This window comes from Ammodytes marinus (genome assembly GCF_949987685.1).
Source record: "Ammodytes marinus genome assembly, chromosome: 14".
Taxonomy (NCBI): Eukaryota; Metazoa; Chordata; class Actinopteri; order Uranoscopiformes; family Ammodytidae; genus Ammodytes; species Ammodytes marinus.
In genome coordinates, this window is record NC_137218.1 from 16,305,201 (window position 1) to 16,324,744 (window position 19,544).

A 19,544-nucleotide genomic window follows, 5' to 3' on the forward strand; every position below is an offset into this window, starting at 1 on the left:
TTGGTTTATAAAGCACTAAATGGTTTAGCGCCAAAATACATTACTGATCTGCTGATACGTTATGAACCGTCCAGAGCCCTTAGGTCGTCTGGGACAGGTTTACTTACAGTCCCAAGAGTTAGGACTAAACGAGGAGAAGTAGCTTTTAGTTTTTATGCACCAAATATCTGGAACAAACTCCCAGAAAACTTGAGGTCTGCTGCAACCCTCAGTTCTTTTAAATCGAGTCTGAAGACTTTTCTGTTTCCATTTTAACCTGTACTTTTTATTCTATTTAAATGTTTTACTTCTTTTCATTCGCTTTTAAATGTCTTCTAATGTGTTTTATGTATTTTAATCTTGCCCCTGTACAGCACTTTGAATGGCCTTGTGTTTGAATTGTGCTATATAAATAAACTTGCCTTGCCTTGCCTTGCCTTACCATTTACAACTGGTTATTTTTATTTTGACATATTTATTTTATTAAATTATTAAAAATATGTTTAACTTATTTAGCCTATTTCTATTCTACCTGTTTTCAGTTCAATTAGGAACAGCCTTTGTTTAAAGTCCAAAGTCATGGTGTTATTAGAAAAAAACCTTGTTAAAAGTAATATAAATGCATAATGTTCTTAAATCAATGATTAACTCTCTTTAATAATCGTGATAACACAATGTGATTACTCAAAATAATCATGATTATGATTTTTTCATAATCGAGCAGCCCTACCATCTTCCATGGTTTAGATCAATTAGAAACAATTAAAGTATTAAATAGGTAGGCCTAGTCATTATTAGTATTTTGACTTCATATCTACAGGTTGTTTATTGTGATTTCATAAGCGTCAGTGAGCTCCATGGTAACGCAGTGATTGACAGGCTGACTGAAATTCTCTTTATCTGGACAGAAACTGCCCTCTCCCAACCCCACACCCTCTTAAAATACACAAACCGTTTGCCTTTACTGTTGCACATAGTCGCGACCCCAAAAAAAGTCTTTGGTCAAAAAAATATGGTTTGTTGTGTATTAAGACAAATATTTCACTTTTTCTTTCTGAAATTAAATTGTATCATTCCAGTAGCAAAATAATAAAATAACAAGGTACAACACAATTATTGTGCGATTTCCCTACTCTGCAATTAATATGATAGTCATTAAAAATGTGCCAAGTCCATTAATCAATAAAAAATGCTGCTGTGCTTTTTTTGTATGCATGTGAGTAGGAAGCCGTGAGTCTGCTGTCAGGACGGACTTGCATGCCACCAGGGTCCAGTGTGACTTTGTTTCGAGCCACTTTGCTGCTCAGTGACCTGAGGGGTTTTCAGAGTACCACACTTCTAAAACTGACACAGACACTACTTAAAAAGCAGGTAAACAAACATTTGCATAGCCTACGTACACTCACGCATCAGTATTCAGAAAGCAGGTAAAACTTCAAATATTAACATTTTATGCTCTTTCTTCATTTCTTTCAGCTTCATGTTTTTGGTCAGAGTGTGGTGTTGAAAGATGGAATAATGTGTTTCGCTCTTCCTGGACCCAGCAATATCTACCTCCCATACCTCAACTTACTGGATCAGAACAATTTGCGTATTGGTAAATAACTTTTTTTTCTTTTGCAAAATACTTTTTCCATTTCTGTGTTAACAGCACAAATTGTCACGATCGGACAAGATGATTGGGGTGTCAAAGGTTTGGCGTGAGCGTAGCAGGTGTTGGCTTAGCTGGCATAGTGAACAGAGAGGCCGGCAGGCAGGCAGGTGACTGGAGGAATGTGATTCTGGAGGTGCAAGGAGCAAATTGGTTAATGATGTCCAACTAACTAATATTTTTATTATCGATCAAGTAATCTGTCGATTAATTATTGAGAGCAGAGCAGCGAGTCAACAAGGTTTAAAAATAAAAAAAAAATAAAATGTGTATCTGGTAATAAGATACAGATGTTAGTTTATTAACCGATGGGAAAATCTCCAAACCGTGTCATCTCTGGTGCATACAGTGCTGTGTGAAAGATTGTGAACCCCTTGAGCCTTTTGGAATTTTATTTATTTTAACCATTATTAATAATTTTTTTTCAATACCAGTATTTTTTATATGAAATAACAGATGTTTGTTTATCAATTCAACATTTTTCTTTTCCAGAAATCAATTGTTAAAACAGATAAAACAAATTATTTGACAAATGTTGTATGTGCAAAAGTTTGTGAACCCTAAGCTGCATTACTTAAATCGAGCAGGTAAACACAATCAGGTGGGCCAAATTGATTGATGAAATAGACCAATGTAATGAGAGATCTTTAGGGAAGAAATTGGGCGCCACTAGATAAAACAAAGATAAAACCAGGTCAGTTTAGGCTCACCAAACTGAACCCATACAGGTCAGACATGCTAAAAGGGAAACAAATCTCAGAGGATCTCAGGAATGTTGTGATGCTGCACATTTGTCTGGGAACAGCTATAAATTAATTTAAAAAAAGTTTGAGCTCCATCGGTCCACCGTGAGGCAAATCATCTACAAATGGAGAGCTTTACGAGTGACTGAACATCTACCTAGAAGTGGACTTCCTTAAAAAATATCTTCAAGCGCCACAAGAAAAGTATTTTTTTAGTTAAAAGCCAACCCACACATTACATTTAGTGATTTGCAGACCTCTCTTGCAGCATCTGGGACAGTTGTGCATGGTTCCACAATAGGAAGAAAACTCAGTCAACATGGCTTTCAAGGGAGGGTTGCTGAAGAAGCCTGTGCTCTCAAAAAAGAACAAAACTGCTTGTCACACCTTTGCCAGAGAGCACCTGGAGATACCTGAAGTCTTATTCTGTGGACAGATTAGTCCAAAATTGAACTGTTTGGTCATAACCAAAACCACCATGTTTGGGCAAAAACGCAACTCTGCCTACCACCAAGAGAACCTTCTCCCAAGTGAATAATGGTGGTGGCAAATGGTCTGCAAATCTCCAGATGTAATGTGTGGGTTGGCTTTTACCTGAAAAATCCCTTTTCTTGTGGCGCTTGAGGATATTTTTGAAGGAAGTCCACTTCTAGGCAGATGTTAAGTCACTCTTAAAGCTCTCCATTTGTAGATGATATACCTCACGGTGGGCCGATGGAGCTCAAACTTTTTTATACGAATGTATAGCTGTCCCCAGACAAATGTGCAACATCAAAACTCTATTCCTGAGATCTTCTGAGATTTTTTACCCTTTGAGCATGTCTGACCTGTATGGGTTCAGTTTGGTGGGCCTAAACTGACCTGGTTTTATCTTTGTTTTATCTAGTGGCGCCCAATTTTTTCCCTAAAGATCTCTCATTACATTGGTCTGTTTCATCAATCAGTTTGGCCCACCTGATTGTGTTTACCCTGCTAGATTTAAGCAATGCAGCTCAGGGTTCACAAACTTTTGTCAAATCATTTGTTTTATCTATTTTAACAATTGATTTCTGGAAAAGAACATTTTTGAATTGATAAACATAACATCTGTTATTTCATATAAAAAATACTGGTATTGAAAAAAATGAATTAATAATGGTTAAAATAAATAAAATTTCAAAAGGCTCAAGGGGTTCACAAACTTTCACACTACACTCTATATGCAAAGTTAAAAAATGTCTCACTTGCATTGTTTTTGCAGCTCACATCCAGGATCTCACCGCCGTGAAAAGGCCAGCCTCTTCCCAGTCAACACAGTCCATATCCAGGCAGCAATCACACCCGTCATGTCATCGTGACACAGACTCTCTAGCACCAATCAGTCTCTGAGCAACCCAAGCACTTCCAGCCCTACATGCTCAGCCAGATAGCCAGAACAGAAGGACACCCATTGTGAGTTGCTCTTAGCAACATGATCAGTTGTTTCTGTTCCTAGGGTACTTGTTTTGTTAAAGAAAGCAAGAATGTTGTTGTCTACCTGATGTAATGAAACATTACGTAATAAACATAGTAGATACAAGCTGAATACTGTTTGCTAATAGACTATTGCCATGGCTATATACAAATGTGGGAATAATATGTTGACCATCATTTTTGAAAATGGCCTTTGTCTAGAATGAGAAATGATGATGTTAAATATTTTATTTATGTATTTCTGTATCTCATCATTCTTCATTGTCCAATCTCACAATTTGCAATCTGCAAGTTGGCAGTAAATGGAGACCAAGAAAGCCCTAAGAGTTATCAAATAAAATGTAATTCTGTAGATGTCTGTTGAACTGCAGGGCAAATTGGCCCTTTAAAAAAGTATACAGTTGGAGTCAATGGTGTATTTTGTATACTTTGGAATTAAATAAAACCTACTGAGCGTCTACATAAAATAATCACTCTGTTAAGATCAATATTGAATACAGGTGTAACACAAGTACAAACATTATCATGAGTGTCAAAGAAAACACATGATGAGATTAAAGTTACATTTCAAATGTAAGGTTGGGAGCCTAATATATCTTAAACACCAAAATCCAGGGGGATCACAATACAGTGACTTAAAGTCAAGGCATATTGAACATCTGATACGAGAAACTGATCCATCAAATGAAGGTATAAATAAGCTGATGATGTTTATGATATAGATAAAATAATACATTTAAACTGAGACTGATTTTGTCGACACAACACTGACATTGTGCAGTGAAGCCCAGAGAGTCGTAGGATTTAGAAATGTAAGCAACTTTACCTAGTGTAGTGTTGCCTACATATTAACAGATTTTAGTTGAAAACTATAATGTTTCCATTTTAAATGATAGAAATGTAGATAGCTAATATTGGTTATGGGAACCAGATGTGGACATACCAGTAGTAGGAAAATGCAGGGAATGGTCATACCACTAAACAGTCACATATTAAGCAAATTTTCAGGTTCAGAATTATAATTTGTGAAAGTTTTTTTTGTGTATTTTCCCAAAACCCCTTTATTGCTCACAGTGCCATGGCTAAATCTCCTCTTTTCAGCCCCTGTCAGAAACACCTTTTTTAGGTCCTGTTTAAGACCCCCTTACAAAAAGCCCAGTCTGCTTTGATTGGCCATATCTGGGCAGGGGGTTATCACAAGTGGAGATAGTAAGGTGGAAAATAGAGGATTGTTTTTTTCTCATACCTGTGGAGTCAAGTCACACAGGGGACCCATTTTATGTTGGAAAACCATGAAAACAGTGCATTTTGCAAAATAGGTGGCATTTTAATGGCATCAAAATGCTAAATGAGATTCTCCCTGGTGAAGTTTTAACTTGTAGCCTACATTTATGCTACCCTTATAAAAACTAAAACTTTTAACCCCAATGTGTGAAACAAATGGGCTTATGTGTACCGTATAGCTATTATACGTTGGAGCAAAGAAGAGAAGCTGATATGACCCATAGAAATGTGAACTCTTTAATGGTATAAGGGTCACTCTTGGAAAAATAAATGGTAGACCAGTCAATATTTTTATTATACAAAAAGTTGTGTTTTATATGTGGTTTTGGCTATATATCCTTTGTCCCTGGGTCCAGTTTTGGACATACTTGCTTAATTGTAAAATTCAATACTGATATAGTATTACTTTAAACATTTAATAATACAACAAAGGTGTATTTTAATTAAATGTATGATGGATTTGAAGAAATATTAGTATTTTATGTATTATTTTATTAAAAGACCTGTCCCTTAGGTTCACCGTCATTTCCATCACACCGAACAAAATGTGAATTATGGGAGGTTTCTTTAGGGTTTGTGTACTAGGTGATCACAGCATAGTCATGTGACAGTAGAGCCAATGGCTAGAGGAGACATTCAGCTCCATGGAGGGAACAGACAACCGTAGAAGTCAATGTAAAGGTTGCTTAAATCAAGAATATGTTTATTGGTTGTCATTTCCAAACAACTCATATTTCCTTTAAATGATTAATTTATGAGAAAATAAACATTTTATGTTGTATATTTTGAGTGTATTTAATGCTAACTCTAAAAAGGACATTTACAAGCCAGTATAAAAGCAGATAATTTAAGAAATGTGACAAAATGTAATTTCCACAACAGTCATTTCCATCACCTTTTTCATGTTTTGAAGGGACTGTGATGGAAATGACTGATAGAAATGACAATGGCGTTGTTATAAATGCTTTTCATTTGGCTTATCACTGAAACATATGCATATGAACTAAAACAGTTACAAAAACAAGTTATTAGCTCATTCATATAGGCTACACAATATTCAACATTACTGTTTGTCACATATCATTTCCGTCACATTCTGTCATTTCCATCACACAGTCATTACCATCACAGCACATATTTTGAAGGAAAAATCACAAATAATCAACACATTAACATTATCATTGATTGAAAGACTTAAGTGGAATAGCTTTATGCAGATTTTCATCTTTACAATGGAAAAATATTATCTTTAAAACCCAGAAGATAAATTAATTTAAAACATTTGGTTAACATCTGGTTGTACAACTACATTAGATATTTTGAAAATACAGGCTCAGTTCATATTCATAGTTTTGTTTAAAAAGGACATGTTTGCAGTGTGATGGAAATGACGATTTCCTCTGATTGTTGGAACAAGATGGCTAAAATTATATAATATTTAAATAATTTCAGCACAGCCACTATCAGGAAATGTTTCTACACAACATGGAGAACTACAACATATCACTACATTTCTAAAAATAATATGTTAGATTTCCAAAACTTTCAACAGAAGTGCCTCAAGTTGAAGATAAATCCCGGAAGTGTTCGTCAAATGAAGTTTAATTCTGAAAACTGCAACCGGAGGTCGTGTCTGTCAGTGCTGGCGACTTGACACCGGTCTCCCAGCCAGAGTAACGGTGGTCGGAACGGTGGCTGTCTCCTCCGATCCCTCAATGGTCTCGGTTTGTTGACGTTTGCTGGAGTACAATAACGGTGGTCTGTCTGTTGTTCCAGGCGAGTCGTGCGGCTAGCAAGCTAGCTAGCTTCAATGGGGTTTCGAGATAAAAGATGATTGCCTCACTTTCAAGAGGAAGTTTGCTGGATGAGGTTCTTCATGGGGGCTTCAACGAGGTACAGTTTACCGATCGTTACTGGCTAATGTAACAGTTTATTAAGTTAAGTATACATTAGAAAGCGGACATCAGTTACAGTTGCTAACCATCCAACAGTTAAACCAAGCGAAATTTAAGTGATGTATCTTCCGGTACAAATAACGAATTTTCCGCTGTTTGTCCGACTAAGGTATTGTAGACATTAATGTGTTGATAGTTACAAAAAGAAACGGTGTAATTTAGATGGCGTTAAAGCTAGCAATGACTTAATGTAATGAATGCCACGAAATAAAGTTACCCGGTAGCTTTACAAACAAAACTCAAACATATACACTTCATAATTTGACAAGCTTTTGAGTGAACATTTCTGTTGTTCATAACGGGGTGCGTTCTTTGTAAGGTAACCCGGACGACGGGCTGTCACGTGACTTAACGGGACTGATAAAGGTGGAGAAGTAATCGTGTGAAATCCACGGGAAGGGTGCTGCTGAACCATGTTACTCTGGCCTGAAAACGAAATTATATGAGTGGCCTTCATTACAAAAGTAATACCTTATAAGCAGTGGGACAATAGGCTCCCCCCCCCACCCCCTCCTGCCTCAACATAATAAACAAAGGGACTCGTTTGTCATGCCATGCCCTCAACCTGATTTGGGCCCCCACCCTAATCTGTGTGTTTGTGTCTGTGCCTGTGCATGGGTGTGTCTGTCGTTTGATGGACTCTTGTGCCCCGCAATTGATGGATTGCAGCAGCAGCTGGCAGCGTATGTTTCCTGGGTGAACTCTCAGCTGAAGAGGAAGCCAGGCCTGCATCCCATCGCAGACCTCAGACACGACCTGCAGGATGGGGTGGTGCTCACACAACTCATAGAGATAGTTGGTAAGTAGTGTACGTACATGCACACAAAGAGCATGTAGCACTATTGCAAGAGAATAAATAGGTGAGTATTTCCATATTATGTTGACATAAGAATTTCCTCACATAGCCATATTTTTCTCAGTCTATAGCATAACGCAGGACACCACAACTAGTGCCTTGATATCGGTTGTAATCCACTGTGATATGTAAATTCTAGAATAAAATGGAAAAAAGGATTTAAAGCTTTTAAGATAGATGCTGCGCAGTGGTACCAACTGTTTAATTATGTCTGCAACTCAACTTCACACATACAAAAGCACTGCATTAAATATGTTCCATGGAATATGCTGTAATTTGCACATGAACTGACTGTACTGTAGTATTGCTTAAATCGTACTGTTAGAAATATCTAACTGGTGGCTTCTATTTTTTCCCCTCTCTCTCAAACCTCATTCAAATTGACAGCCGGGGAGGTGCTGGAGGGGGTGTATGCGGAGCCGCAAAACAAAGAGGAAAGCTGGAGGAATGTGGAGCAAGTCTTGCGGTTCATTTCCTCTAGACACATACGCATGCCACATATATCTGCAAGAGGTAAATCCAGGAACATTTGCTTAACTCTCTTTTACTTAATTTGTAGTTCAGGTGACCCCAATGCTTTAAACATTATATGTTAACATTGTAACGAAAAATATGTATTTATTTTGTTCATTAACAATATCTGACGTAGTAGGGAAGTAGTGATCATGCATGGCAACTTTGTTTCACATCAGATACTGTGTTACCTATAAAAATTGTGTTTGTTTATGAAACTCTCATCAAGGCACCCGATTGTATTGCCATATGTGGCAAATATTGGGCACAATGTGCTTATTATTGAGAGACATATATTTATTTTTTTGCAGACATTGTCGATGGCAATCTGAAATCTGTAATGAGGATCATTCTGGCGCTGGCTGCCCATTTCAAGCCCTCGGCCAATCATAGGGCGGCTTCCGGAAGTGGAAGGTGTTTGACAAGATGCTCTGCCGGCCACAATCCTCACTCCACTGTTGCCCTAGCACAAGATGCCGTCGCTGCACTGGCTTCAGCACGACTCGATGCCTCACAGCCTGCACGTACCACACGCATCCACAGGTATGCTGGCCTCAGTATCCCTTAACACTTCCCCTTTCCAAAAACACGTCGTCAATATATTTCTGTTATCGCGGTCTTTGCTGTCCTCTAGTGGACTAACACAGATCCTCAAATAACCATCCTCCAGACTGCTGAAAAACTTTGTCTCCATACATTTGTTATCAAAACAGAATTCCAGTTCTTATTCATGAATACTTTAGATAACCTCTGCTTTGTGTGTTGTGTCTCAGTGGCTGGGGGCTGGATGCGGAAAAGAGTGTGTGTGTTCGTGCTCTGGTTGAGCAGTATGAAAGAAGACCTCCGGATGATCAGGACGATCCTCTGGCCAGCAGGTAATCTGCTTTTACATAAGCTCAAGTTGCGCATTGTAATTAAATTAAAATTAAAGTACAACTCTCCTGCAACACTCACAGGTTGGAATATCTTTCATGCTTCGTACACTCAGTATAAAATGACTCCTCACAACATGAGCCGTCTTGTTTTGAAGTGTCATTTCAGAATGATGAAGGGCTGTGATACTGTACAACAAAAACAATCAAACCTGAAACCTTACTGAAAAGCATGTTGCTGGCCTAAATCCATTAATGCGGTTACTGTAGCTTAATGGCCCAAGGACAACTGGTTGACACATTACCATTACAAAAGTTGGAATCACCTGTTAAATTACTGTTTTTTTTTCCTTCAATAATGGCTACTTTAACACAACATAAAACATATTAGTATATTACAACAAATGTATAATTTACATCTGAAAGGGTTTTTACCCCAAAGGAAGAACTATTCAATTATTAAAATTGTATTTAGTCAACGGTCATGCAGGAGGGAGAAGGCTGTACCTAACCTTTTTTTAACTCAAACAATCTTCAATGGCATATTTGTTTTAAGTTCAGAAATGCGTAATTATCCCTCGATCATTACTGAACCACAACAGTGCTTCTAATCGGGCTCTAAATATTTGGCAACCAGTTTTGCTTTGGACCCTTTGCAGTCCTAAATAGGTATGTACAGTGATGTGTCACTCCATAGTATGTTCAGCTGATATTCTTTCATCCAGCTCCATCAGTGCTAAACCTAGACTCACCTTCAGGTTCTATTTTGGAGTTTTAAAGAAAAGCTTAACTGAAGCAACACGCCTGTTACATTCAGCTTTGCCTATTTATATCTGCACGTTTTAAAGATAATCTTTTGGCATTTTTATGCTTTATTGGATAGTTTGGCGAGGCAGAGGTGAAAGGTGAATGACATGCAGAGAACGACCACAGGCCAGATTTGAGTCTGTGGTCTGATGCTTCTGGGAACTGAGCCTCCATGGGCGGGCGCTCTTGCCAATACACCACGAGCGCCCCCCATCTGCACATATTTGAATGCTTAGCTTCCAATTTATTATTTACTAAATTGAACTGTTCCACAGTCTGTCCATGTCTCTTGTCTGTCCTTTCAATTGTCAGTTTAACAGCTTTTCTTTCTCATGTACAAAACATAACTTCTTTTTGCAAACCCTTTGGACAAAGTTCATCTGTTCTAAAAGAGAAAATTCTACAACCTAAAAGCATGAAAGACCAATCACAAATACAAAGTAGTCCTCTCAGCAATCTGACTGACAAAGCAAACTTTTGTGGCAGGTGAATCAAAACTGTTGAAAAGTAGTGTAAATGTTATTGGACTTTCTATTCGTACATCTTGTTACAAAAATGTCTCAGTGTATTTCTATATTAGACTGTGCAACTCAAACCCCTTTAGATTTGCCGCAAGTTATGTAAGTTCTTAAAAATACTTTTGGGAAACAGTAGACCACATTTTTCTTTGGTTGTTAGTCTTCCGGCAAACCATATGACTTTGTTTTTAACGATCAAAACATCACCCTATCACCCTGTGTGTGTGTGTGTGTGTGTGTGTGTGTGTGTGTGTGTGTGTGTGTGTGTGTGTGTGTGTGTGTGTGTGTGTGTGTGTGTGTGTGTGTGTGTGTGTGTGTGTGTGTGTGTTGGGGGGAGGGGTAGTTTATAGGCGTCTTTACAAAACACAGGCACATGATAGAAAAAAAAGAAATTGTCAGTCTTTATCCTCTCCAATCACATGTCCTGTTATTCTCTGTTGTGACCTTTCACAGTCATGGATTGTGTGTGTTTTAATGTGAGTACAGACGTGTGTGTGTGTGTGTGTGTGTGTGTGTGTGTGTGTGTGTGTGTGTGTGTGTGTGTGTGTGTGTGTGTGTGTGTGTGTGTGTGTGTGTGTGTGTGTGTGTGTGTGTGTGTGTGTGTGTGTGTGTGTGTGTGTGTGTGTGTGTGTGTGTGTGTGTGTGTGTGAGTGAGTGAGAGTGAGAGAGAGATGGTATGTCTGTGTGTATGCGCGCAAACATTTAGAAGGGTAAGAAAAGTGCATGTATTGATTATTTGAAGAACACTGATGTGGTTTTAGTTTGGAAAAAAACTGTTATTCAACAGAGCTATATCGAGTTGATGCTGCTATCACATATTATGTAGCTTTACTTTATTAAGTCAGAGATGCTAAGCGGTTTCTCGGTTGCCATGGTAGCCGGCTGCAGGGCGAGGGGCGGGCTGTGTCAGAGTGAGGAGAATCACGCACTGTCATGAGTCTGTGGAGATGAGAACGATATACGGGGTGGAACTTAGACTCCTTGGAAGTCTTGTGCACACTTTGAACTACCTGTAACCCGCTATGGGGGGGACGCTGATTAAATGGTAAGACCAGACACTGTGAAGCAGTGTGGTTGTGGATTCCTGCGCAAATGTGTGTGTTTGAGTTTATGCTGCCTGTATGTTTAATCTGTATGCACCGAGCAGTTTTTTCAAGTGCTTTGGATAGTTTAGGCATGCAAGGATTAAGGGCTTCTCTTTGCAAGTTAGGATTTGAGAAAATATCATGTCACTCTCATGTGTTGCTTTGTTCTGTCGGTCCCCCTTTCCTGTCTTCAAACCCGTCCGTCCAAATATATGACTCAGAATTTAGACAAAAGCATCACCAGCTGCCATGGTTTCTGTGTGTTTAACAGCATCTGCTAAAAGAGTAATTGAATGAAAAAAATTAATTTAGATTTTGGTGTATGTATTTAGAGTGACAGTTTAACTTTCATGACATAATTACAAACTAAGATGTAAACCCTGCCATTTCAAAGTGTATGAAATATGTAATAAATCTAAAAGCACAAAGTGTGCTTTATTTACAAGGTGTGTTTGACTGAGAGGTGTTAACTTGCATAAATAAATCTGATTTTGCTAAAACTTTGCTCTGTCCTCCCTCAAGCCTCAGCTCCGTCAGTCCTCTGACATCTCCGAGAGCCCCGCCCAGCAGCCAATCCGACAGACAGCTGGAAGACCCCCTACAAGGGGAGAGCAGTGGTGGGTTCTGTCCCTCCAACAAACCGCTATTGATTGTAAATTGTTAACCGTCTGATTTATGTTTTGGTTTTGCGGGACCCTGTGTCACATGTGTGTATCTAGCAGAGTTATCTCATGCTGTAGGGGAGACGGTGTTGGACGATTCTGTTAGCGAATGTTTGGAGAAGGAGGTGCAGGAGACACGGAAAATGGTGTCCGCTCTACAGGTAAATGCATATTGATTTTGATTCCATAAAAACAGTGTTGTCCTTTTCAGAATAAAACCATTTTGTTTAGGTAACTTCGATATTGAAGATTGAAGTGCTGATTGTAAATGATGTGTATAGCCGCTGCTATAAAAAATCATTTGCATATCAATTTAGTTTTTTTTTTGCTGCATGTGGAGCCTGTGTCATATCCGCACATCGCCCACGCTCCCAACGGGTGGACACTCGCGCAGCTTACCACCAGGAATGTCTGCTGAAAGTTCTACAGCTCAGGATTTTAAGCCATGAATTGATGAACTTGCATCAAAGAAAAGATGTCACTTTTCTAAAGGGCTTTGAATAGGCCAATCTATGTGGCTAGATAGCATGCTAATATTGATGTTTGATTGTGTCAAGTGTCTAAGGATAACCACCTATAATTTGTACCCCCAAATGTTGAAACAAAACCTAGCCTATATGCCCTGTATGCAGGTTGTTTTACAATATATTCATAGGTTTGTTGTTTTTACTTTTTGGATTAAAAAGAAGGCATGTCGGTAAACTACATGTCTGGCCCTTAGTGTGATTATCATATCGTAGAGTGGCCCTTTGTGAAAATGAGTTTGACACCCTTGGTGTAATTGATATTTCCTATTCAAACGACATCACTGCAGCACATATTCTTATAGTCCATGTTGTGGCCCAAATAAATGTTCATAGCTTGACTGCTGTGCGTTAAAGGGGTGATGAATGCAATCTTAATAAGTGAATAAATCCAGGCGAACCAAAACATCTCAAAAATAGCTTTGGGGCTAGGGTTAATAGGGTTAAACTTGTTTAAGAGTCAATTATCTTATCTATAGTAATACACAAGACTTGAATGGGATTCAAATGCATATTCTCCTCTCAAAGTGCACCAGATTTATGCATTCAAATTTAAAGGGTACAAAAAACTTTCGGCTGGGGGGGCATGCCCCCGGACCCCCCTACAGGGTTCGGGGACCACGCCACCGCTGCTGAAAAAAATCCTGCGGGAAACACTGAATGCTAGTTAATAAACCCCCAAATATATGTATTCAATGCACATTTAAAATTCTAGCCTAAAACAGCCTGAGTCGAAATTCAATATTTTAAGCAGCTAAATGCTGTGGTTATTATACAGCATGCACGCACCCAAAAAACATCAGACCACCTTAGAGGCACCTGCTTTAACTCGCCAGAGCTTTCTGAACAAAGCGACTCGACAAATACAACTTGGCAACAAAATGCTGACATTGTTGTACCCTTTGTGTTTTTAAGGCCCTGTTACTGGATGGTTCGCTGCCTGCGGATGGACAAGACACGTCTTTGACTTTGGACCAAGGAAGCACTGAGCAGCAACTGGTAGTGATACGTTTTATTTTTAGATTTTCTTCTCCCGTTCTCGTCTTATTCTGTTTTCTCTCTCTCTCTCTTTCTCTCTTCTGTGTCACACACTTCTTTGCTGTTTCACCAACTCTTTGTACTCAACAGAGATCTAATTACTTTTCTTCACTGTGTGTGTGTGTGTGTGTGTGTGTGTGTGTGTGTGTGTGTGTGTGTGTGTGTGTGTGTGTGTGTGTGTGTGTGTCAGTCAGAGGGTGACACGGGTATCAGTTTCTTTCTCGCAAACATCTCTTTTTTTCTTCTTCTTACCAGTTAGTCATTCGCAGTCGACTGGATCAGAGTATGGAAGAGGCTCGGTACTTGAAGGTAAAACATTTGTTTTCTTTTTAAACTGTCAGTACGTTCTATTCTTTTTTCTTTACTACTGGGAGAATACAGTTGTGGACTGCACACTGTGATTAATATTTAATTCAGACTGCGTTTGCTGTTTGCTTTAGAGGGAACTGTTGCGCTGTAAACAGGAGATGCGAAACCTACAGGGAGTCAAGGTAAGAAAGTAACAAAGCCAGGGCTTGCGGTTACATATCATATCACTTTGGTTCAATATAATTGTAGTTGTATTATGTTAAAGTTGCTGGCTACGCTACTGACTTTCTGGCTGGTTTGTAAATGTGCAGGACGCACAGCAGCAGAGGCTGTGCACTCAGGAGGCATCCATACTGCAGATGAAGCAGGAGCTTCTCAGAGCCGGCATGACCAAGGATGAACTCAACAACCAGAACGTACGAAATAATCTCACATCAAGTCTGTTTCCATTGAAGTGTTTATTTTTAATAAGTGCGTATTGCATACTCCCCGCTATGAAAAATGTGTTACAGGCAGAGCTACAGTGGAAGCTGGAGGAATGTAACAGGCTGTGGGGCGAATGCAAGGTGAGGTTTGCTGTGACTTAGTTAAATTGTCCTGACTTTATGTCACACAAAGTCTGTTGACTGACTTTTTACTTGATAATAAACCTCACTTTTTTTCTCTTTTTCTTTGGTTGGCTTGGTGCAGAGGGAGATCGGACAGAAGGAAAGACTGCTGCAGCAGCTCAAAAACAAGCTTGAAGAAAGCCACAAGAAGCAGGTACTGTATATCAGGCAGTTTTTAGGAAAGGTTAAACCAACAAAATGTTCTTTCCAGCTCAATCCTATGTCTAAGAAAATCTATCACCAAAAGTTGATCATTTACTCACTTTTTTTTTAAATGCCTGCTTCGCTTTTCTTCATGGAGAAATGTATTGTTAATCTTCCATTGATGCAGGAGACTATGCTAAAATTACCTTCTTCACTTATCAAAAAATTGGTCACTTAGGGACGGACTGGATATATTTTACATGTTATGATCTAGCAGGTTTTTAGTGAATTGCAAAGAGACTTGGGGCATAAAAACAGCATGCTGTACATGAAAACAGCATGCTGCAGATAGTAGCTACTGTGTCTTTAATGCAAAACTCAAAACAGCTACTCACTCCCATTATACTTTTTTTTGTTGTCAGATTCACACAGAAAACAATGGATACTCTTACTCTGGAAATCCAGTTTCCTCTATGTCAGGCGTAAGTATTGTTCCTATAGATGAGCCTGTTCAATCACTGAGCCTTTTCATATTTTTTTCTACATGTTAAGGCGCAAAACAATGCATAGCACAGCTATGCCCTGGTATTCTCTTGTAGTACTTAGGTTACATACCATAATTTGACAATGTGAAACACTAGAACCTCTTACCTTCAAGAATGTTAAATTGAAGAAATGCTTGTTTTATGACAATTATGTGGTGTAAATTACCTGGAAGACAAATTCCTTCCAGATACAGTATGAGTAGGACCTAACATAGGACAGAACATGCTTGACATACATAAAGATAACACTAGCTGTACTCCATAAAAAGAGCTTCTTGTGTTTGACAGGGTTTTTGTGTTTGTCCTCTGTTAGCAGGCAGAGGAGGTTCAGCTGCTCAGAGACGCACTGAGGAGTTTGAGAAACAACTTCAGAGACCACGACCCACAGCACCATACACTGGACACCCTGGAGCAGGGCATAGTGTCACTCATCGACAGACTGTCTGTTCTGCATACACCCAGGGTACAATTCTTACTGTCCATCAAACTAATTCTTCTGCCAGAAAAACTTACATTTTCAATAAGTGAACAACATAAAAGGAACACCTTTCATACTCTTTTTGTGGGTCAGCAGCCAAAGCCACATGGTGTCATGTAAATTCATAGTGGCTGCTGGGTTATTAAAATCAGACTTCAGGTGTAGACATTGACTCATGTTAACTTAAAATATGAGATTTGAAATTTGAATTGATTGATGATTAAGCAGGAAATAGTATACAATAAAATGGAAACGTACCATACAATCTTCTCAGATACTGTTATTTTTGACAAAATGTAGAGATTTAAAATCATACCAGACTGTCAACATTCATCCATACACTGCAGGGAAGGGGGAAATCTCCAAGACTGAACGGTCAACACACAGACTCTGACACCTGGCCTTGCACAAGTACGTTTTTCCAACATACTGTAACCACATAACCTACAACTTGATATCTACAGTCTGATTTTTCTAACTTTATTTATATTTTTCCTTTACAGAGGTTGGTCAGCCCCATAGTGGTCCGTCAGGCTCCACTAAAATCCTATATTTTACTGGAAAATCTCCCACACCTTCCATGATCAATATACAGAAGAGGTTAGTGTGTGTGTGTGTGTGTGTGTGTGTGTGTGTGTGTGTGTGTGTGTGTGTGTGTGTGTGTGTGTGTGTGTGTGTGTGTGTGTGTGTGTGTGTGCGTGCGTGCGTGCGTGCGTGCGTGCGTGCGTGCGTGCGTGCGTGCGTGCGTGCGTGCGTGCGTGCGTGCGTGCGAGAGATGTTTTCTTTCTTACATTTTTAAATATGTTGCAGTTTTTTTTTTATTGGCCTAAAAAGGAAAAAATTGACACATAGTCCATGGTTGTCAGCAAGCAGTGATGCTGATTAACCTTACAAATGAATTTAGGCTAGCTGGCTTTAGGCAGATTATAGAATCAACAACAAATATGAAATGTGACAAGGCGTCAAGATGGGTAAGTCTCTCTGTACACATATGCACAGGCTGGGTGAGGTGACTCTCAAGGATGTGAAGGCAGCTGTAGATCGAGAGGGAAACTACAAGTACCACTTCAAAGCCCTGGACCCTGAGTTTGGCACTGTGAAAGAAGAGGTAAGATAATGCTGGGGAAAGGCCATAAATAGTTAATAGGACAGTAAACTTGGAGCACACTGGTCAGAAAGCAAACTGTGTGGTTTTTATGGTAATAGTTACTGTTCTTAATAAACGGAATACCTACAAGTGTGGGTACTAAGCTGTTTAGTTCCATACACTGAAAAAAGGGGGAAGAAATCCATCCTTACTCCGTGCAAAAATGAATTCCAACATACATGTGGTATGCAAGTATAATAAATAGTTATACGTTAAGATGATATTTCCTTATTGTCAATGTGCAGGTATTCCAGGATGGCGCAATCATTCCAGGCTGGGAAGGAAAAATCGTTGCCTGGGTAGAAGAGGACAACGGTGAAGAGAGGTAACAAAATGTGTTCATTCTGCCTCTCTCTCTTTTTATTTCGCTGAGTCTCAGTGATGAGCAACGCATTTTCTTTTCTGTCTTAGGCCGTTGTAGGTTAAAGCTGAGGAGCCATGACCCCTTTGTGTTTTTGCTCTGATCCCAGAGGCACATCGAGACTGTTCAGAACAGAGGCATAGCGGACACTTCTGAGATTCAAACTATTAACAACTAACTGTAAGACTTGTAAGCAGCAGAATTGGGTTGATTAGCTTGTATTCAACCCTACTGTTTGCCCTACTTGCTCAGATACCAGTGCAAATCTGTCTAGAATATCGTAATGTATCGTAAGCCCAGTGCCTTACAAGGGAATGTTGTTTCCATCATGTTTTTGCTATTGCCAGGTTGTAACTGAAGTATCAGGACTAATAGACAGAAACATTATATTGAATGAACTGTTTTTAGACTGTAGTTGAAGAGGTTTGTATTGAGGAATTTGAAAAATTTACAAAGTCATTTTTATGCGTTTAGTATGACTTTGCATTCCCTGTGCAGCAATGTAGTATTTTAAACAAATACCACCAGGTTACATGTTAGAAATAGGTTTTGCCCATTGTGCTTTAGTCCAGGCAAATGTAATTCTTATCTGTGATTTTACCAACTGAGCTAAGGGCGCCCCCAGATATCAGCTTTTATTGCTTTTACTTTGCTATGTATACGTTACATAGAACAACTATCAGTAAAAACCAGGTATTATTCTGGACATGTCTAAACCGAAAAGTCTATTGCTCAAATCTCTAGCAGTGAACAGAATTGATGCTGGAACTTGAAGTTCATGTAGAAATGCGGATAAACAGCACTGTTATTTTGTTGACTTTATGGAATTGTTTTGTACATGTGAGTAACGTATTTTCACCATATCCTTATGTTTTTGAAGTTTATGTCTATTGTATTTGTTTAAAAAGAGATTCTGAGTTGATGATGCCTCTGCTCCTGACAATGTTGATGTGATTTGGACACCAGAGATTTAAAAGGAAACCTTTTATCCTGTTACAATGTACCATTCCACTATTTATGGTGTGTGTGTGTGTGTGTGTGTGTGTGTGTGTGTGTGTGTGTGTGTGTGTGTGTGTGTGTGTGTGTGTGTGTGTGTGTGTGTGTGTGTGTGTGTGTGTGTGTGTGTGTGTGTGTGTGTGTGTGTGTGTGTGTGTGTGTGTGTGTGTGTGTGTGTGTGTGTTTACCCGTATGTTTGTGTGAGATATGGATGGACCCTTGAAATGTAAATGCCAGAAGAACAGTGGTTAGTTGTGTTACGATCTACGGACACGTGAAAGTGGCTATCACTCACACGTTTTACTTCACTCTGCTTCTATCTTCCCACCTGGGATCAATGTGTTTGCCTTCACTAACAAGCCAACAGAAATATACATCAGTCTACTTTTTAACTCATTTGAATGCCATAACTGCCAGTACTGTAAATAGTACAATTTGCTGGTGAGATGGTTATTTAGCTTTTTTTTGTTTACTGAAGAAGGTTTTACAATGGAAACTGTCTGTTGATACAAAATAAAAATGTCCTTTGATGAATGTTAGAAATATGGATATTTTTAAATAAAACCTGAGTTCTTAAAGAGATGTCATTGTTGCTCTTCTTGTGGGGGTTGGGAGACAGTGTGGGGAAAACTACCCTTTAATAATAAATGGCTAATGATACATAGTTTTACTCAATTTATATCTTTAAAAATTGTATAACCTGCCAGAAGTACCAGACTTTACCGACTCGTGCTGCCCAGCCAAACAAACTCCACTTAAAACTCACAGAACATAATCCGAAATTCTTGCTACTTTTACAATAATACCTGATATGTCATGCTGATTTTGGAGAAATGTGATTAAAATAAAGGATAATGCATTTGAGTATTTAATTTGATGGCTGCTGCATCCATAACCTTTCTTGGGTTTGAACCAAAAGTCCAAAGTCCCCCTAATATTAAGTCACTAATTTTTGAAGAAAACCAGCTGATATTCATGAATTTTCCCACATTCCCATATGAGAGTAGGTAGTATAGA

At 38.9% G+C, this 19,544-nt stretch overlaps 2 protein-coding genes across 4 annotated transcripts in view; both read left to right on the plus strand.

The window, feature by feature from the left end:
* Positions 1 to 4,010, plus strand: part of cfap54 (cilia and flagella associated 54) — a 55,368-nt gene extending 51,358 nt beyond the window's left edge. Inside the window, exons 51-53 of the mRNA XM_080041445.1 lie at positions 1,204 to 1,350; positions 1,456 to 1,576; positions 3,614 to 4,010. Coding sequence (XP_079897571.1) covers positions 1,204 to 1,350; positions 1,456 to 1,576; positions 3,614 to 3,741 — 396 coding nt within the window. The 3' untranslated portion in view covers positions 3,742 to 4,010. The remainder of the gene's footprint in view (positions 1 to 1,203; positions 1,351 to 1,455; positions 1,577 to 3,613) is intronic.
* A 2,772-nt stretch (positions 4,011 to 6,782) lies between these two features.
* LOC307260943 (dixin-like) lies at positions 6,783 to 18,994 on the plus strand. Of its 3 annotated transcripts, none has more exons than XM_080041338.1 (20): positions 6,783 to 7,002; positions 7,734 to 7,863; positions 8,308 to 8,433; positions 8,745 to 8,976; positions 9,207 to 9,308; positions 12,238 to 12,332; positions 12,435 to 12,538; positions 13,817 to 13,900; positions 14,195 to 14,248; positions 14,380 to 14,430; positions 14,560 to 14,664; positions 14,761 to 14,814; positions 14,939 to 15,010; positions 15,423 to 15,482; positions 15,859 to 16,008; positions 16,371 to 16,434; positions 16,527 to 16,623; positions 17,023 to 17,131; positions 17,416 to 17,495; positions 17,582 to 18,994. In XM_080041338.1, the coding sequence occupies exons 1-20, from the start codon at positions 6,940 to 6,942 to the stop codon at positions 17,589 to 17,591; spliced, it is 1,842 nt and encodes a 613-aa protein (XP_079897464.1). In that variant the 5' UTR covers positions 6,783 to 6,939; the 3' UTR covers positions 17,592 to 18,994. The 3 variants fall into 3 exon arrangements, with proteins under 3 accessions (XP_079897464.1, XP_079897465.1, XP_079897466.1); XM_080041339.1 differs by having other exon boundaries at positions 12,438 to 12,538; XM_080041340.1 differs by having other exon boundaries at positions 12,456 to 12,538.
* Positions 18,995 to 19,544: the final 550 nt, after the last annotated feature.

Bases quoted from the DNA above. Each gene is read 5' to 3' on its own strand.
- LOC307260943 (XM_080041338.1), top strand. From the start codon at position 6,940: ATGATTGCCTCACTTTCAAGAGGAAGTTTGCTGGATGAGGTTCTTCAT. The intron at 8,434-8,744 runs GTAAATCCAGGA...ATTTTTTTGCAG, and splicing joins GCCACATATATCTGCAAGAG to ACATTGTCGATGGCAATCTG. The intron at 14,815-14,938 runs GTGAGGTTTGCT...GGCTTGGTGCAG, and splicing joins GGCTGTGGGGCGAATGCAAG to AGGGAGATCGGACAGAAGGA.